The sequence below is a fragment of the Glossina fuscipes genome, unplaced genomic scaffold (assembly GCF_014805625.2).
Source record: "Glossina fuscipes isolate IAEA_lab_2018 unplaced genomic scaffold, Yale_Gfus_2 238, whole genome shotgun sequence".
Lineage (NCBI taxonomy): Eukaryota > Metazoa > Arthropoda > Insecta > Diptera > Glossinidae > Glossina > Glossina fuscipes.
Window position 1 is genome coordinate 797,749 of NW_023998581.1, and position 20,238 is coordinate 817,986.

The window sequence follows — 20,238 nt, forward strand, 5'->3', positions numbered from 1 at the left end:
AACATAAGGAGAAAAAGTATTCATAAAATACATAGCGATTATTAAGCGCTGAAGTATAAGAAAAAGTATAATTTTTAATAGAGTTTTTACAGCTCTTGAATTTCAAGTGTAAATATATTTAATAATATGAAGAAAAATATTACGTATATACTTAGCTTAGGTATATAAAATAAAAACAAAAAATATAAATCGATTAAGTTACAAATTTTACAACAGAACGTTTTCGCAATTTTATCTAATTTAAAAAACAGTTTTTTGATATAAATTGTTATCAGCTCACTAAAGCCTATTTATTAAAAAAGAAGAATTACGGTTTAAGAATATACATTTTTTTTAACGAAGTATTAGAAAATATAAAAAAAGACAGAACATCCGTGAAAAGTAAAGCCCAAACATTATATTTTATTTAAAAAAATTACAAATTTATATAAAATATAATTGTTAAACACATTAAAAGAAAAAAAATATAATAATACAATAAAAAATATTATCATACAATAAACTGTTATTAATTTTATAAGTTTTGTATTTTAAAAATTAAAAATTCTCAACAATTATTTCGTTTAATTTTATGTACTTCTTTTAACAATTTTTTATGTAAACTTTTTTTTTTGTTTAAGCCAAAATATATATAGGCCTTCGAGGTTACGTTAATCAAACATCATTAAAATGCAATGATTTCTGACTTATTAACAATTATTAAGAAAACAATTTATTATTGACCAGTGCACATCCAAAACCTTTACAAACGTGTACGTGACCAATCTGAATATGTCGGTACTAATGAGGATATATCGGACTCAAATAAAATGAAGAGCCTTTTTAGAAGCTTAAAAGCATTTATCTTTATATATGTTACTTTAACGTATAAAGAGCGAAACTTATACTGAACTCATATGAATGTATCTAAAGTAGCTTTACCTTTTATAATGGAAAAAAAGTTTTTGTTAAAAGAATAATTTAATAAATATTCTGATTTTTTAAGGACGTAGTCGCTTAACGCTGGAGTTTATTCTTTATCTATTCGTTTGTCTAATCTGTTCTAATATACATTGTGTCAAAGAAGAAGCTTAAAAAAGTATAATGTGCATTACTTTGATATACACCTGTTTTGATAATTTTGCTTGATGAATATATCAAAGAAACATTGGTTAAAATTCTACATTTTTAATAATGTTTTGTGAGTGAAATAGTAGGAAAGTCGATGAAAGTCTAAAGTCGTAAGATGTTTTACAAATAAAATATGCGTATGAGTGGTACAAAAGCTTTACTAGGACTTGTGAAGTAGTTGTTAACACCGTATGAGGAAGAGATATTCAAAACTATGGTCGCCATTTTAGCTAAACATATCTCAGAATTGCAACCAATGTCATATGAAAGAGATAAACATATTGACTCAAATGAAGTCTACTTTCCAAGATTTCATATAAAAGTGAATGAAAGATATGGAATTAAAAAATATTTTTGGTTAATAATATATTTCATTATGAAAGTTAGATTTTACATAATGAATCTGATCCTCTATTTCATGGCTACACTGCTAATGAGATTTTATTGCGATCTCTTCTGTATGCGTAATCGATTAAAATATAATTGTTACGCTTCTTATATTATTAACTTCCCCCAAAATACAATGGTCTCGCAGTGCAATGAGTTCTTGGCCTCATAGAATTTCCGAATAAATGGTGTTGCAATCGGGATTTGTAAACATTCTCAAGTTAATTGAACTTAGTTTTTAATGACGTGTTAGAAATAATGTAGAAGACATCATTTTTTCCTTTTTTTTTTCTGAGAAATACAAGCACAACATTTTTGTTCGGTGTGGTTTTTTTTTACAAGAATAAACGTAATTGTTACATTTAAATGCTTTTTAGATGAGGCTTTACGTTTTCGGTTGTCATAAATTCAAACACAACTAAATTTAATACCATCATCGCTAGAATAACAGTTTTGGCAGTGTAATTTATGATTGCGTACCCGAACATCAGTACCATTTAGGCCATCACCCAATTGAACGTGACACACACAGCACTTAAAACAGTTGATATGATAAAATAATAGCAAAGATTCAATAATCATAGCAGCTCCACGTCCTGATAACGACAATGAAATTGAAAAAAATTTATTACGAAAATAAAAAGAAAAATAAATAAAACGTGATAAAATGAACAAACAAAAATTGACTAATTGCTATAAAGAAGTATACAAGTCCAACACAAGATTAACGAAAAAAGCAAACAATCCCTACAGACCGCGATTTGGACAACTCAGCATTTTTGACAACAGGCGTTTTTACCGGTTCTTGTTTGGCGAAAAGGCTTACAATCTAAGTATAATAAAGCATTTCATATCTTGGCTATTGAAATTTTTAGCCTCTATAGTTATAAAAAATTTTTAAACCTGTAACGAGAAGAATAGTTAGCTCCGCTTCATGCTGACTCTTAATGTCTTTAATGTCAAATACTCGTACCAACTGCGCAGCGGACCTTAACACAAGTTCAAAACATGTTTCATATATTCTTGTTTGAGCCACATGTTATTAATGAAGACATCAAAAAGTCTAACAAACTTGAAGTTGAAGAAGAGCACAAAACTCATATGTTTTTTTGTTTCAATCAATTGATTTTGACATTTATGGTTTAAATAAATAGTCGTTTTTTTATTTTTGTTGATGGCTTTGTAAGCAATTCACGCCTGCTTTCAAAACTAATCGTTGGGTAGTAAACGGGAGTAAATATGACTCAACTTTCAGCTTTATATGAGAATTGGAAAAAGAAGAAAACTTGGAAGTTTTGGATTAAAATCAATTGTAAACTTTGATATTTCGGCAGATGAGCACTCTTTTCTTGCAATCTGGTCTAGGGAAGTTTTTTAAAATTTCCTTTAAAGCCTTTAGAGAGCCGCTTTGCATCCACGAAGTGGTTTACTATTTCTGTATTCCATTTTTTGGTGTATGCAAAATTTAGAGAAGCGGTGAGGGGGTGGAAGAAGGCTAAGGTACGCCCACATTTTATAAAGCTTTTTCAAAAGAGTCCGTTTAATCAAACCACAACTACACGTCCCGATATTAGAATAATATATAAGAAATTATAAAATTAAATAAACTGATAAGAAAAATGAAGACATCATATTTTTAAAAAAAGAAAACCCAATAAATTCCAGAAACAAAATTTAGTAATTGTGATGGCATCTGCATTTTTCATAAATTAGAAAAAATTTCATGAATTTTTCATGTATGTTTTCCATGGATGAATATGCAAAGAATTACACCCAAACTATATATTTCAACTCTCGATGAATGTGACGACATTTTTCCGGTGAGCAACCCAAATCTTTATAATTATTAAACATTATTTATCCGGAAAGGCATGTAAAAGATAAGAGAGGAAAATTTTAAAAAGTATAAAGTAATAAAGCTTTAATAACTATTCAAAATTATTGAAAAAGTATATGAAACTAACGAAACTCTAAATACTGCAGACAAAAACTTGATTCCCAGAGAATTTTACTTCGGTGTAATGTAGCTTAGAAACGCTTGTAATAGGAGAAATTGAATATTGTTCACTTGTTAAAAGCACCTTCCGAATATGATATGTAATAAACGCGACCAGTTGCCAGTTGTGTTAGATTGCAACATAAATATCGAACTGAGAGCTGTGTAATAATATATGGAAAATATCAACAATTGTGGTAATTATAGGGATCTCAATCTCTCTTCATAATTTCATTACCGTGCATGATTGTTCTCTATTTTGCCGTACGATGAACCTTCAAGACGACATGCGAAGGTGGTGCACTCCAAAACCTCAAAATATTAGGATAGAATTGTAAATCGATAACAACTGACGTAATTTATGATATCCAAATTTTCAAGGCTTTTGGAAGCTGTTTTGTTGTTCTTACCAAGATTGCGAAAGATCTCCGTAGTTTTAAGCCTTACACCATTATCGTAGAGGGTATATTAAGCTTGTGTGGACGCAAGCAGCAGTCAGAAGGGCGTATGATTTTTTACCAATTAAGAATCATTTTGTCAACGATTTTTTGAACACTGTTTAATGTAAGTGTGTTAACAAAAAATGGGGTTAATACGAGAAATCTAAAGGCAAATAATAGCCGGGCAGAGATTGATTTGTTTATATATGAGGCGTTTTTTATAGTCGCAACCGTGTAAGACTCATTGTTCGATTACCTCGAAGGTTATTTTTTCTTATTTTCATTCTATTTCTTAGGAATCAAATTTTGTTTGACTAAATGGAACTATTTTTAATGCTAAGCTTTTTGATCAACTTTCTAGCTTTTGAAAACAACAACTGAAATGTTGTGAAACGTATGACGAACTGGTGAATTACTTAACTTTTTGTTTAGACCGAAAAGAAAACACATATAACACTCACAACCAATGTAGATGCATAGTTTACCTAATTCCTCGCCACAATGGGAACATTTTTTCTTTCCACTAACACTCAAAACTTTATCCTGGGTTGTTGCTGTTGATGGGGATGACGAAGACGTCGCGGTGGCGCTTTGACCATTTGTGTTCACCCTATGCGAAATAGAACGTTGGCTAGTGCCTGTTAACATAGCAGAAGCTTGTTGCGGATTTGCGGCATTCAGGTGTGTCGGCGTCATTTTGCTACCAGACGGATACGGATGTTGATGGAACGTAGAAATACCGGGTAGGGGACTTTTATCCAAATGATTTCTAAGGAGAAAATAATTTTTTCTTTGCAATTGGTTAAAGATAATTTTCTTTATTACCGTTTACGTTCTCCCAGTCCTTTGCTTTGCACTCTTTCGGTAAGAGTTTGTATTATCGAGTCAGGCAATGGTTTACCATTGTTAATGGCAGATGACGATGACACTGTTGATGTGGCAGTTGCTGTTGTTAAGCCATTGGTTAATTTAGTGGATCCATTCATAGATTGATGCAAAGCTGTATTGTTAGAAGAGATGGTGCTGCGCTTAAACTGAGCATGAGGTTGTTCATTTACGAGCCACTGATTGCTGCCGCTTCCGTAAGCGTCAGGCATCGATTTGCGTTTCTGTTGATACGCGGACAGCCAGGCGGAATCATTGGCCAAATTACTGTCGATGGACTTACGATTTTGTACTTGAACCCAGCCGTCAGTATATTTGGGTTTAGGAGCGGCACTCAGAGCATGTAAAGTGTTGCGAGACATATGACCTGGATACATGGGTTGACTATTGTTCATGCTGGTTGTTGATGTTACACTGTCTTTTTTATGGGTAGCGAGGGCGGTTGAAGTATTTAAATTCTGCGCCGATTGATGAAGGTAATTGGAGTAGATAGTGCCTCGACATGGTGTAACAGGTTGGGCAATCTTCACTAATGAACCACCAAACTGTTGAGTGTTTAGCGAATGTGTTTGCCGTGTACCAAATTCCAGTTGGTCACTACCAACATTCACATGCGTAGCGCGCATTGGCTTTGATGGTGGCATTGGAGGTGCAATCATGCATTTAGAGAACTCGTTGATATCCGACATTGACTTTCGATAATCAGTGTCCATGTGATAGTATTGCTGTTGTAAGTTCGATATGTTAGCATAGATTTGCTGAGAATGTTGTGGCTGTGGTGGCAACATTTTTCCTGCATAATGATGACTTAACACAACGGCTTGGCCTCTAGGTTCCAAATATGCACTCTCCAGACCACTACCCTTAAGACTATCTAAGTTTACATTATCTGCGTTTATCGAAACATTGTGTTCCTTTAATCCATTTAAGTCCTGTAGCGATCTTCGATTAGCTGACATCAACATTTTTGCACCATGTTGCAATTCACGTCGCGCTATATTCTCACGTAACATTAAATTTTCACGTTGTCTTTTCAATTCCTCCTGTTCCAACTGTAAAAGTTCTCGTTCGACGCGCAACACTTCTTCTTGTTCACGTATTTTTTCTTCAATAGACATCATTTTGGCATTTGCTGTGGCTGTAGCTTCAGTTAGGGATTTAGTTGCCGCGGCAGCCACTGTAGCTGATTCAGTCCAAGATTCTGCCGAATTACCTTTAACAGTTTGAAGTAAAGGTGTGGGAGCGACCTGTAATAAACCGTCGTTTTGATAGATAAGTTCCGAGGCTGGTGGATCCGAGGGTGATTGAGTTTCTAGCGTCAAAGGCGATGTACTAACATCATGAGAATCATTTTCTTCGGATGAATTAGTGTAGTGTTCACTGCTTTGACGTGAATGGTTTTCAGAAACGCCAGAATCACGACTTTCACCTACAACGGAAATAAAACATAAGAATAAGTTCAAGTTTAGGTAAATTTGTCGGCTAAGCGTAATCCAACCCTTATCAAAAAAGAAATTCTCTGCCGTTATTTAATATGTTTTTGAAATGATCGGTGTCCATTGTTGTTTATTCTTTCGCATAAAGGAAATTGTTTGTTAAGGTCTTCATTCGTTCCCACATTATGGCAATTTAAGCTAAAGTAAAGAGGATAACTGCAGATTAACGTAGAGAGAAAGAATATGATCCCAATATGGGCTTCCATAACAGTGCATAACAAAGAAGATCGGGAGAAGAGCGGGATCGCCTATTGAGCCTTGATATAGTAAAGCTAAGCATTTCGCAATTGCGTCTTCAGAAAATGTAATGTAAATTGCCAAGAATGTCGAACTTAAGAAGAATCAATCGGACAAGAGTTCTCATTCGAGGTTTCATGCTTGGAATTATCAGTTATTTACCAGATCATGAACCATAATTGTTTTCTTGTTACTTTGGGTTGCATGAACTGATTGTACGTTTAAGTTCAGTACGATCGATTAAAGTCCTGCCCTATTATGAAGAAACCTGTCCAGGATTATCAAATGGCTCTTTTGCTTTGAAAGTTCCTAATTAAAACTAAAAAAGATTTAGCATTTTATCTACAATAGGATATAGACTACAATGATCTTACCAGTGTCTGAACTGTCGCATAGACCTGCTTTTAAATACAGCTGCTTTTCTAGACGCCTTTCTTCCTGCAGCAATTGAGCCATATCTGGCGGAGGAGCTACGGTCAATTCCAAATAAGTTTCATCGTCTTCTAAATTGGAACCTTCTATGCCCAAAAAACTGGAGCGTTTGTTGCGCAACTCTTTCTTAATACGTTTGGTTGAATTCATGCGTTTAATGGGTGGTGAATGTGGCAAATGTTGGTGATCAATCAAACCAGAAGGTGATTGAAGTAAATGATTAGAATGATGATGATGATGATGATGATAATGATGTTGATGACGTGTCAAAGTTTCATAAGTATTGTCTGAAGAATAAGCATCCGTTTGAGCGTCAAGTTCATCAATAGGTGGTGGACTTTCACATGGCGGTGGTGGTGGTTTCTCTTTTGGCGGTTCTAGAGTTGCAGAATTTTCTAGAGATGATAATTCATTGTTTGCTGAAGCATTAAAAAACATTTCAATGTTTTCATAAACCGGTATGGGTTTTAAATGTTTAGGTGCGTCATAGTAGGGTTCACAAGACTTTGGTACTTGATAGTAGGGTTCCAAATCGATGGCTGTCTCGGTATGAGTGTTAGCGGTAATTGTCAGGTTCATCGTTGGCTCGTTAAAAGTTTTCAGTGCCGTGCAATTCTGTTTAGGGTTTTTACTAATTTCATTAAATGTTGTCTCCTTGGCTTGTGTTATCAGTTGCAAATTATTGGTACTGTTATTTGTAGTAACTGTAGTTGATGATGCAGTAGTAGTTGTAGCAATAGTGGTAGTACCAGTAACATTTACAGTAGCAGCGATAGTGATAAGAGCATTAGCGGTAATGGTGGCAGCAGCAGCAGCAGTAGCTGCGGCAGTAGTTGTTAAGGCGTCCATTTCAATTTTTGCCATTGGATTAGCGAAAGCATTGTTAGTTAAACCAACTATAGTACTATTGTAATTGTGATTTATCTTGTTAGTCTGACTATCATACGATTCATTATTACTATTGATAACACTATTGTTATTATTGTTGTTCATTATTATCGAAATTTGATCGTTGCTGTTTGATATCAATGATTTACTAGTCGTACTTGGAATGTTTTGAGATACTCTCGATAATGCTGTTACGGGATTGACATTTTCGTATATGGGTTCTTTGGAAATTTCTTCCTCTGTTTTCTCTTCCTCTATGGATGATACTGATTTCAAAAGTCCTTCTCCTTTTTCTTCATGTTGTCGTTGTTGACAAAAAATTTCGTTCGTCTGTAAATATTGCAAATTTTCAACCTTTTCTTCATCGGTTTTATTGATTAAAATCTCGGCATTGCTAGAAGTGTTAACGGTAGCGGAGGGCAGCATTGTTGTTGTAGTAGCGGTGGTGGTTATGGTAGCTGAAACCCCTTCAATAATTAATGACTCTGTACGCTTAGACTCTTGGTCAATTGCTGCCAGCGCCAATTCTAGAGCTTCGTTGATCTGTTAGGTTTGAAGGGATTTTTAAATATATTTTTTTGCGTAGATTTGTTGTAATGTTTTCAGTAATTTTAAATATGCACGCACAAGTGTAAAATGTTGTGAAATAAGAGGAAGAAAGAGAGAGAGAAAGAAAGATAGGGGGAGATACAAAGACAAGTAACATTTAAGCCAATTAATACAATAGCATTGTAACCAACACAGAGTTTGCATATAATCCGTCCCCAAAGAGTGCATGGAATCGACACAAAAACATCCAGAATTAATTAAATGAAAAAATCTTCTTTTTAACGTAAATTCAAAAAATAAATTTTTAGTGGAATTTTACATGATTTCATATATATACACATGCACCATAAACAAAAAACGGCATAAATACAAAAGAAAAAGCCAAAGACAAATTATACGTCACACAAAAATTGATAAATATTTGCGCGACTGAACTATTTTCCAAATTTCTCCTTATATTGATAAAAAAAGAGTCATTTCATAAGAGATTAGAAATTTTGTAAATTAGCGTACAAGTCGACGCAGAATTTAACTGGAATTCTTCGACTTTATTCGCCTACATATTTATGCAAGTATTTTTAAAGCAAGACCTTTGCACAACAAGATCGATTGAGTTTCTTTTCTATAAAGTTACCAAGTTTTTTACAAACTCAATATTCGGGACAGTGAAGCCGTATAGAACGTTGAGTGCCTATGTCATGAACCCTTACAGTACATTATGTGCCTAAAGCATAGTCTACGTCATTATAGTTTTTTTCGAAACTTTAACTTAGGGAAGGTTCAGATGACATTTTTGTAAATAAAGCGACATTTTTTAATTCCAATACGATATTTTACAGAAAGCATGCCAAAATGCACTTCATAACAAGAAAAATGTACCTTTACGAAGGTGGACCTTCAAATGTATACACATGCATGAAATGTATATACATTTCATAAATATATAAAATGCGTTATTTCACAATTTTTTGTTTAAGTAATATATCTAAATAATGCAATTCTTTATATGAACAATTCATTCCTAGTTAATAACATTATACCCAACGTACCTACGGGAGACGAAGTAAGAAAACTATTTCACTAAAAAAAGAATTGCGAAAAAAATATATTTGTTTTCAATAGCAACAATTTGTATACGCAATTGAAGAACATTTAGTTTCTAGTTAAATAAAATCTTTCTAACCTGTCTGTATACAGTTTTATACCGTTTTCAATGAAAGTTAAGTCTACACGCATATCCATGTCATCTTACGCATGGTGCGGTATGACTTCCTTAACTTGATGTCAAGCTCTAAAAGACGTAATTAAAACTAAGTCTAATCAAATCCACATGCGACAAGACTAAATGTAGATGTAGATGTAGAGAAATATTTTTTCTATCGATGATAGTAGAAAAGCATTCTTCTTCAGGCTTCTAATACATTCGATAATTCCATTTGCGAATAAGCCAAATTACTGCTGAGTTGAACGGGATAGAAAAACTTATTTGCCCACTGTACTTTTATATGCAAATCGTATTCAGCATATTTTTCAAATCGATTTTGAAATTCATTTGTGAAAGAGTAACAAGAACACGTCAGCATTATTATTTTAAATAAAAATTAAACTCATCACAGTTATTAAATTTTGTTTTCCAAAGAAATTAAAGAAGCCTTACAAAGTTATAATAACGTATTAAATATGTACCGAAAACATAATTTCAAACTGAAAAGATGAAGTTTAACGCCAGTTTAATTAAAAAACGGAAAAAACATCGCGCATTGATGCACTACAAGCAGTGGACAGTGAAATTTTGATGTCTTACATAAAACAAAAATGAAATAAATTTCTATTTTCAAGAATTATTGATATATAGACTTGTCTCTGTGTACGTATGCATAAATACATGGTATTGAAAATGTGATTTGCAAAAAAAGCAAGCTGTACGCTGCTGATAACAAAATGCTAATCAACAACTGCTCCGGGTAACAAGCTCTCTCTAACACCATATCCTCCAGAAGGAGTAAAATTTTTATAAGTTTATCGACCATACCCCTGCACCACAAAATCACAGGATACTCCCACCCCGGTTAAGCTTCAAAACTTAAATGGACTAAATCAGTCAAACAATCCATTGAATTTTTTAGAATACAAATGGCACATCAAACCATTTAAACAACAACGGGGCAGTATTACATTCGTTTCTTAGAAGGAAACATGGTTGCATAAAAGCAATTTCGCAACGATTGATGTATTCACCGGAGCTTCACACCTCTGCCCGGCGGCAATGTTTTTACTTTAAATACCCAAATAAAGTCTATAAAAAATAATTTTTCAAAAAACCTTTTATTTCAATGGACTGAAGGCTGGAAAATAACTCTTGTCCCAGTCACTTTTCTTGATGCACGCATAAACGGTTGGCACACTTGGAATGTTAGCGTGGAAGAAACTCGACTTTGTCTAAAATTTGATCCACAGTCACATGGAAATAAGTTCGACCAAACTTCTCCTTCATCCGCGAGTCAGCAAATCTACCACAGATGGTTCATACCGTTCATTTATATGTTATATATATAAAATAATTGTGCTTAGTCCACCCTCTGAGTGAAGTGCGGGAAGTGACTTTTCACATGTTTTTGAAAATCGAAATTTATTTTCTGCCATTCATTTCATTTCATTTCATTTTTTTTTTTTTTTTTTTGAAAGGACCAATCATTCAGTGGACAATGCAGTAATGGTCGGAAAGAAGTCGAGAAAGGAGTGGTGGTGGTAAATTCCTTTTTTTATGCTAGAATTAAGGCATTTGGCTTGTCGCACTTTATCTTTCAACTTTTTTATTTAACATTTATATCAACAAGATTGCCAGAAAAGGTTGCACAATATTTCGTGAGGAGTGCCATATTTAATAAAGAGTGACGAAATTTGTCGCATTCTGCTCGGCAAGGCCTTTCAATTGACATCGTCATCAAGGGGTTTGTTAAAAAAGAAACAATCCATTGTTTTGTAGCACCCGTCATCCTGAATGAGCACCAAATTTGACTGCATCAGATTGCATTGTCATCGGTATATTCGAAGTAAAAATATATATAAATATACTCTGGAGATATTCTTTCAAAATATATTAAACTTAAGAGAGGAGTAAAGCAAGTTTTTCAATTATAAATTTGTTTTGTTCTTTTGTCTCCTTAAACTTTCCAAATAGCCTCGTATGAAGGATATTGATTTCAAGTAGGACAAATAAAGAGGTTTTTATTGCTCCGCTAAACGACTCAGAACAATCAAAATACTATTTCATTGATATTGTTATTATTATAATTTATATAGATAGAGAAAAAATGAATCTTCTTCATTAATCTCATGGCATGTAAAGATTTTTCGCTTATTCGTACACACTTTGCAACAATCTTTTCTGCTCACCTCACGTTTTGAAGTCATAGCCGTGTATATTTAAAATTATTTCTTAAAAATCTTTTTTCATGAAAATTCAATGAAAATAGACGAATTAAGTTTTGCAAGAACTAACGTCGCCAAATAATCAATTAAGACTAAGAACTAGTGCGAAATGGTTCGCGTATTTTTAACTATTATTCATTTTAGAAAAAGAGACAAAAAGGGAAATGAAAACGGAAACAAAACTATTTAACAAACAAGTAAAGAGTTTACTTTTAGAACAGCATTTACCCTAAAACCACAAAACAACATCAACAAAGCAATTTAACTAATAGCAAGCAACACGAAAACAAACAACATATAAAGAAATGAGCGGGTTAAAATGTCAGGTTTTAGAGAATAGCCTAAAAGCATGCTATGGAAATGCAAAATGTTGCAAATAAGGCCGAATCGAGGCTGCTTAAAAAAGAAGAAAAATATGAAATTGAAGACAAAAGTTGATGTCTAGAAAGGGCGTAAAATATAAAAAAAAGAATAATACGTAAATAAAATAGAAATTGAAAATAGAACTTAAAAAAAAGCTAACGCAAGAGGTCAAATGAAAATGAAACCGAACAAAAAAATGAAGAAGTAAAAACCGTAAAAAGAAAATTCTCATGCAAATGAAAGTAAACTTTGCCTTTATAAGATATCATGACCCATTAAAAGTTTTTCCATTTGACAGGCTTACCTTGATTATCGTGATTGATAAGCATTGGTGGGCAGTAATTAGACAAATTAAACTGCTTTCATAATTATTGATGTACATATATAATATATAAGAAATAGGCTTTGCAGATGTTGTAGAATATTTTAAAAAAATTTACAAAAAAAGCGAGCGTAGCCAAGATTTAATTTTTAAGAGTAATATGGCATTTTTTATTATTATTACAAGTTCAGGCATGTAAAGAAAGTTAAAGAAAATTTTTGTAAAAATTTTTAAGGAAAATTTAGAATAGACTTACAAAAAATACCTAAATAAATTTTAAAATATAATAAATTCTATTATTGCCTATCAATATCTTACCAAAAAGCAGCATTATTGAACTAATACGTAATGCGGGACCTGCCTCTACTAAATAAAGTCTTCAGTAATTAAATCACTGAATGGCTGTAAAAATCAGTTTTGGAATAATTGCTTAACCATCAACGGACGTTTCGTAATACAGAATTTGAGTAGGAAACAAGGGGTTCCAAAAATATGAGCACTCTTGGATACATGTAATTCCAAAAAGAAATTAAAAAAACTCTAAAGTCAATGTCATTTGATTGTTTGGGATAACTTTTGCGCGCATATTTTTAATGAGCTTTGGTGAACATTTGATATAAGTTATAAACACACTCTTTTTGTACGGGTCTTATACGCGTATTACGCCTATTTGTAAATTTAGCATGTAATCTTTAATTAAGACCATATACGAAATGAATTTCGCTGTTTTTTCTGATTTCAACAAAGCTAAAAATTAATTTCCAATGTGTTGAAATAAAATTATTTACAAATATTTTCTATCGGTTCTGAAAGAAAAGATCAATACAAAACAAGTTCCGATCAACAAACTACCACGTAAAACGAAGTATTGATGTTGATTTTTTACTTATTCAGATTAAAATTGCTGGGATAGATTCTCAGATTAAGAGAATTAAAAAAAACTTTGCCATTGAGCAATGAAACTCACTTCTAATATTATTTGCACTACTACTATATCTCCCCCGACACTACAGGATTGAATTACATGGCTCGCAGTATTCATTCAGGTGTGTTTCCGAAATGCCCTCAGTAAAACATATAAATTATTTTTTTCATTTATACTCAATGCTTAGGGTATAAATTCAAGAAAACAGACGGGCAGGACGAAAAGGGAGGAATTTCAATCAATGACTTTCGTTGACACGCTTTTCCTTGAAGGGGTACCAGGGTACCACGACCGTAGCTTGTCCATGCTTGTTAATAACATTAAATAAAATTGTAATCTCTGTAGCTGTTATATGTATTATATACCTGACAAAATCGGAGTCGATTCTTGCGAAGGATCTTCAACGTAAGCGGCTCCCCTTGACTAGATTCAAAAAAAGCTCATTTAAGCCGCTTTTCTATATACACTGAAACACGTAGGAGCTTTTATAACAGATCTTTGAGTGATTGGCGAGTTTTTGGATGAAAAGATTAGAATTATAGCATTTAAGCCGCATGCAGTTTTGAAAAATGTTTTTCGCGAAAAATACGTTTGAATATGGAAATGTGTTATTGCGAGATTATTTATTATAACAAGTTTTGTTATTTTTAATTAGCATTTTTGAGAAACTGCGTCCTAACACTTTAATTTCTTGCAGAGGTAAGGACATTCCCCTTCCCTTCAGGACACTCTAAGCCACAAGTTTATTCAATGGTCGTCTTGATAAAATTACACGAATTTTATATTCCGTTAGCATATCACAACAGTTAAAAAGCAAGCGTCAAGAGATGTTAGGCTATGACTTATCAGCACTTGGCGGGCGTAGTGTTCTCAGAGCGCTTGAGGAAAAGTTCCAAATCTTAAGAAAAAAATTTGTTTCAATCAATTAAATTTTTTCATCTTTTCTAGAAGGTTCGAAGCATCTATTGAGCTAATAAAAAAATTGATGTTTTATAAAAGTTTAATAAGTTTACGATGGTTTTATGCAAAAGAAACGGGAAAAAATGCCCAAAAATCACCCTGTATTATTTTGTAGCTAATCAAACTAGTTGAGCATTTTCTAAAAAATTTAAAATATACCAGTGTTACTCTATTTCAGATTCGTATACCGTTACTGCTTTATTGCATTGTTGCTATAGCTTAGTAGTTTTCAAATATTAGTACGCAGATGTAGATTAGAATGGGGACTAAAAAGTGATGAGGGGTGCAAAAGAGAAGGTTGAAGAGTATTTCAGAGAGTAAAAAGATTACAATTTCTAGTTTTCTTAGCTATTTATTGTGCTTTCTTCGTAAATGTTTCTCACATTTCAAACTCTTATTTAAATATATCATTTATTGTTACATTATAAGGCTGGTAAGAGTGAGTAGTGGTAAGTTAAAAGTGATTAGTAATTATTATCTATTTTGCATACGGACAACTATAATAGAATGTCAAATAGCTACCTGCTGCCTCTCGTATTATTTATTCATTAATTATTCTTGTTGAATAATTGATTTAAAAAACATAAATATAAATTTGACTCGATAAACGTAGGTTTTTGAAGAGTTATATAAATAACTACACTACACTATTTTCTTTTTCTACCGGCGACGCAATGCCAAGTAATGGGTGTAGACATCAAGAAGAATTTGTAATAATTAGTGATATTTAGAAAAAGTACCGGTTTTTTTTACGTTTGTCTAATAAATGTTATGCAAATTTCTTTAATATCTTGAAATGGTAATCTCAAGTTTGCCTTCTTGCCACTTTATTATGCATTTTGTCGGTGCTTTAAATAATTATGTGCCTAATTCGAGTTTTAAGAAACTAAGCCACCAATTAAGTAACTTTTAAATTAAATTAAATTATTTAAAAGATTGGGAAACTTTACACGTATTGTAAAGCAATCGGAAGAGAAAACAAAAAGTAGTCTACAAGTTTGGTATACTAATTAAAAACTTCAAAACCATGTATTTTGCCTGTGCCCGAAATTTTTGTATGTTCCACTTATAATACACTGTCCGTTTTAACGAAGAAGTATGAACTTCTGTGCTTGTTATCTTTACAAGTATAATATCATAAGTTTCGGAGTGTACCAAATGCACATATGTCGAATGCCAGTTTACTTAGATTCATACAAGGGCAGTTTAGAATATTATAAATCATTACTTTTCATTAGCTTCCCCGTCCTCCCTATATATAATTTATAAGCCAATATCTTTAAAAATATCTGAGATGATAATGGTTTTCTCCCTCTTCCAGGACTTTCTATTGCATTTAAATGGAAATGCTCTCACAAAAAAAAAATAATAATAATAATAAAAAATGAACTGAATGTCATTGTGAACTCTTTATCACTGATTTCCAAAACTCCATCATATTTATTTCGCCCTGGCATGCCAGCAACTTCATGTCGATATATATTCATACTATATTTAAAAAGCTGAATTATAGATAAAACTCCGAAAAAGCTGCCACTTATGACATTGGGTATCTATATAATCTCAAACCGTACTACGAGAAATTTTCTTTTCATAATCAATTATTAGTCTTTTCAACTTTTTCCAATTCTTTAATTTCCTCATTCAATTTATTCAGCTCGTCATCTAACAACTCATTTATTTCCATAGTAAGATCCATTTCGGTTTTACCATCTTCAAAAATTTCATCCGTTATAAAGCGTTTAGTGATTTCTATATTAACCGGTGCCGGACTGTCGGGCAGAGGAGGTGGAGGGGTATCATCGGCAGGTAAATAAAACTTTGCATTATCAATTTTGTGGATTTCGTCGTATTTAACGATGTCATCGTTAGTCAAAACGAGTGGATTAGGTGTTCGCTGTAGCGCCTCAGGAGTCGAGGGGACAGCAGAAGTGGTCTCTTCGTTCGTATTTTGGAAGCCTACACCAAAGTTACGTTTAAGGAAATCGAATATATTTTTGGTCTTTCTAGGTGAGTGTTGCGTCTGCGACTGGGGTTGTGGTGAATTACTTAAGGATTTAATTTTAGGCTTGGGAGATGTAGGCGGTGTTGTGGTAGTTACTTTAATTTGTGTTTCCACTACGTGCATGCGTGCTATGACAACGTTATCATCCCTGTCATCTTTGCGGGGATTTCGAGGCGATGTGTTTTGCTGAAGATCGGCTTCAGTTATTGATTCAGCTGGTTTGCAACAGGTTGTCAAGGGCAACGGAATTTTGGATTTTCTTTGCGAAATCGGGGTATTGCACTGTAAAGAAGAGGAGGGTAAAGTAGATTTCAATTGGCTGCTCGCTAACTTCTCTTCGGCTATGATTTTTTCACAAGTTTCTATCAAAGCTCTAGAATGAGCTGCCCGTGCTGCTATTATAGGAGAATTGGGCTTACTGAGACTTTTTAAAGGCAAGGAACCAACTGAACGACATGAGTTGTCACTTTTGCAAATTTCCGTAGGGGAAACGGATATAAATTTGGTGGTTGCGGATGACTGCCGACTATCTGGTATGGTATGTATGTCTACTTTTTGGCAGAAATCTTCTTTTATGTACGGTTGCCGCGAAGTGTCAAAATTTGCAATCGCAACCGAAGAGTTCTCTATTTCCTCACGGTTAACTTCAACATATTCTGGATAAGGTAGGCGTTGGGTGGCCACATCCAACATTTTACGAGTCTCTTCCCCGACGATTTCCTGTCTCTGTATTTTAGCAAGAGCTGGAGTGATTGGGAGCGACGCTACAAGAGTGGAGCACATAGCAGAGTTCAAAACAAGTGATGTGGGTATTGTAGGTGTTTGTACGATGGGACTTGAAGATGAATAGGGTGTTGAGTTAGCTAATTTATATAGACTGGATTCGTTTGGAGAACAACTAACCAAAACTGGTATTTCTGCAGATAAAACATCTTTAGAATATTTTAAGCATCCACTTTCTTTTCTTTTGTCTTCATCGCTTTCGTCTCCATGGATTTGAACTTGGGATTTAATTTTGCTGGCTTCCATCGCGGAAGTGGCAGCTGAATTGTTTGACGTTGTTGATGATCGTAGGTAGGTATTTTGTTGAGCTTCAATTACCGTACAATCGCTAGAACAAGTCGATGATGTAGACGAAGTGGAAATAAGCGGTGGTTTTTTCTCTTCTTCCATACTTAGTGCTTCAGATTTATTGAGTGGCATTAGATTCCTCTTAGCAGCCACAGGAGGCTGCGATATTTGAGAGCTGCGCGGTAAAGGCTTGGGTGGAGATATTAGTTTACCTTGCAAAGTTGAATTATTTTTTTTTTGTTGACATTGTTGCTGAAAGCATGAAGAAAGGTTTTTAACGGTATTAGGTTTCGGTAATTCTTCTGCATTGACTATGGTAACCGGAGGAGCACATACAACTACCTCCGGTTGCTGCTTGATTGCTTCACTAGTTCGTATATGGCATTCACTCTGAGGTTCATTGACTACTGTTGGTCGCATGGCTGGCATTGGTTTTGTATCTATTTTTTCTTGCTGTTTAACAGATGTCGTTGCTTCAGTAACTGTTTGCAATGCGGTTGCTGATTGAGTTGGTTTTTGTTGTTTGGGAAATTCGATATTGCTGGTTGTAGATGAATTGTTTGATGCTTTAACTATGTAGGGCAAATGTGATTTCTTTGCGGTTGCAAGTGGTGTTGAAGATGGGGGAGTTGATGGCAGGAGTTTCATTTTGTTATCACTAACGTGTAAAGACTTAGAATTGAATATTTCAACGCGGCCATTAATGCTAAAAGGAGAATCAGGGCATTTGCGTTGGCTTGTGGGACTGAGATGATGTTCTCCAGCGGTAACATTGCTGTTGGAATCTACAACCTGACAAGAAGTGGGAGCTATAGGTGGCTTAGTGATAAGGGGGGGCAATTCGGAGGCTAAAGCCAAATGTTCGCATATCTGAGTTTTAAGCATCCCTGACCTATTGAAAATTTCAAAATCCTCTCTTCCCAGCTCTTCTTTAAGTCTTTCATCTAGTTCGACTTCTTCATTTTGAAACGTTTCTTTGAAAATTTTTAAAAGATTTCGGGCATGAATCATTTCATTAGTAAGTTTACGAGGCAACTTCGAAGCAGTAGAATTTAAAGCAGTAATTGAAGAAAAATCCTTCACCTTATTATCATTACCCGTAACCAAACTACTTGATTTTAAACTACGTGTATTATCATTATTGGAACTATAAGATATAAAAGAATCGTTGTTAGTAGAACTTACACTATATTCCATGGTTTCGTTAGTACTGGGGGAAGTAGTTGCCACTGGTATGGGTGATGATGACACAGCTGTGGGCAACGGGGCTAAAGCTACTGATCCCAATGACAATTCCTCAAATTCAGCTTCGATTTGATTGACTACATTGGCTGCCGCCGCCAGTTGCTGTTCTTCCAAAGCCAGCGCTTCGATTGCAGCATGCAACTTGTGTTCCTGTTGTTTTTGCAATTGTTCGACCTGCAAACCACGATTGTCAACTTCTATATTATCGGCGCTATGCACTCGGCTATCACCTCGTTCAAGTTCGTTATCGTTCGTAGCTTTGACGTACTCATTGTTGATCTCGCTGCGTGATACTTCTCTCAGAGCCTGTTTTGCTTTTTCATCTTCGTTTTTCATAATTTCCAGTTGACGAGCGTCGACCAGAGCAACGGGGGGTTTACGTACCTCTTCTTTGGCTACAGCACTTTGTAAACTAGATAAACGCTCCTTTAACGGTGGCACAGGTATATCGACTATGGACGATTTTGTCAAACTGTTTCCACTTTTGACTAAATTCTGTTTTTTTTGCTCTAAGCTTTGTAAACGATCTTTTATGCTAGTTATCTCACCCGATGAACATTTATTGTCCTTTCGGTTAAATTCTGACAATTCGCTGTGATTGTCTTGTACCTTGAAACGATCAAGTAAAGAAACACGTTGCATTGCTGCTGATGTGCCTGATTCTGTATTAGCTAAGACTCCTTGAGACTTTGGTACATACTGTTGAGCTAATTGTTGTTGATTTTCGAAAATTTCTTTGCGCTTCGAAATATCGATTTTTGGTACATCGACTTTTTTCTGTTCCACACATTCTTCGCTCGGCGATTGTACTTCAAAGCCTATTAAGCGATCTTCAATTTTACTACCTCGACGAGGTGGATAGATTTCTTTAAAACCGGCATTACCATTCTGGCTGCCATTAGAAGACCTCTCGGGTGTCGATTCTTTTGAGTGAACGATGCCATTACTAGTATTATTGACAGTAATTTTATTTAGGCTTAAAGCCATTAAGCCACAGGCAGCTCTTGACACCCTTTGTTTGTAATCCTGTATGGCACCCTCATAAGTGTATTCACAAGGATCGGGTGAGCTAGCGGGTGCTGTGCTCGAAGATGTTTCATAACCAGGCGAGGAGATGTACTCTCGTGTTGTACTATTTTTCGCAGATTTTTGACTTGTCACCATGATTGCTGTTTCAAATTCGACGACATTATCACTCTGCAATTAACAACAAAACAAACAGAAATTGCGATTATTATCAAGATAAATTATACGCTAATATCAATAAATGACGATGTGAACCACTACATAATCTGACAATGCCTGGCACAGAAAAAATAAAATATATATAGACATCAGCACTCTTAATAATCCACTCCTATCAAGGAACAAAATCGAAATAAAGAAGAAATCAAATTGTATTTCAATACAAGAAGAGCGACAAGATCAGTGCTAGCGATAAATCAATTCGAGCGTTAATTAAACAATTCAATGATAACACAGCATCGTGATGACT

The 20,238-nt window shown here is 34.2% G+C and overlaps 1 protein-coding gene across 6 annotated transcripts in view; it reads right to left on the reverse strand.

Moving 5' to 3' along the window:
* Window positions 1-1,808: 1,808 nt before the first annotated feature.
* Window positions 1,809-20,238, reverse strand: part of LOC119642650 — a 135,712-nt gene continuing 117,282 nt past the window's right edge. For 4 of the 6 annotated variants that reach the window (XM_038041868.1, XM_038041869.1, XM_038041870.1 and 1 more), the window contains 5 exons: window positions 18,684-19,940; window positions 6,926-8,414; window positions 4,759-6,247; window positions 4,419-4,702; window positions 1,809-2,093 (listed from right to left, as the gene is read on the reverse strand). In XM_038041868.1, coding sequence (XP_037897796.1) covers window positions 1,906-2,093; window positions 4,419-4,702; window positions 4,759-6,247; window positions 6,926-8,414; window positions 18,684-19,940 — 4,707 coding nt within the window. In that variant the 3' untranslated portion in view covers window positions 1,809-1,905. Of the gene's footprint in view, window positions 3,333-4,394; window positions 4,703-4,758; window positions 6,248-6,925; window positions 8,415-18,683; window positions 19,941-20,238 lie in introns of all 6 variants that reach the window. The other 2 variants (XM_038041874.1, XM_038041873.1) reach the window with 2 other exon arrangements.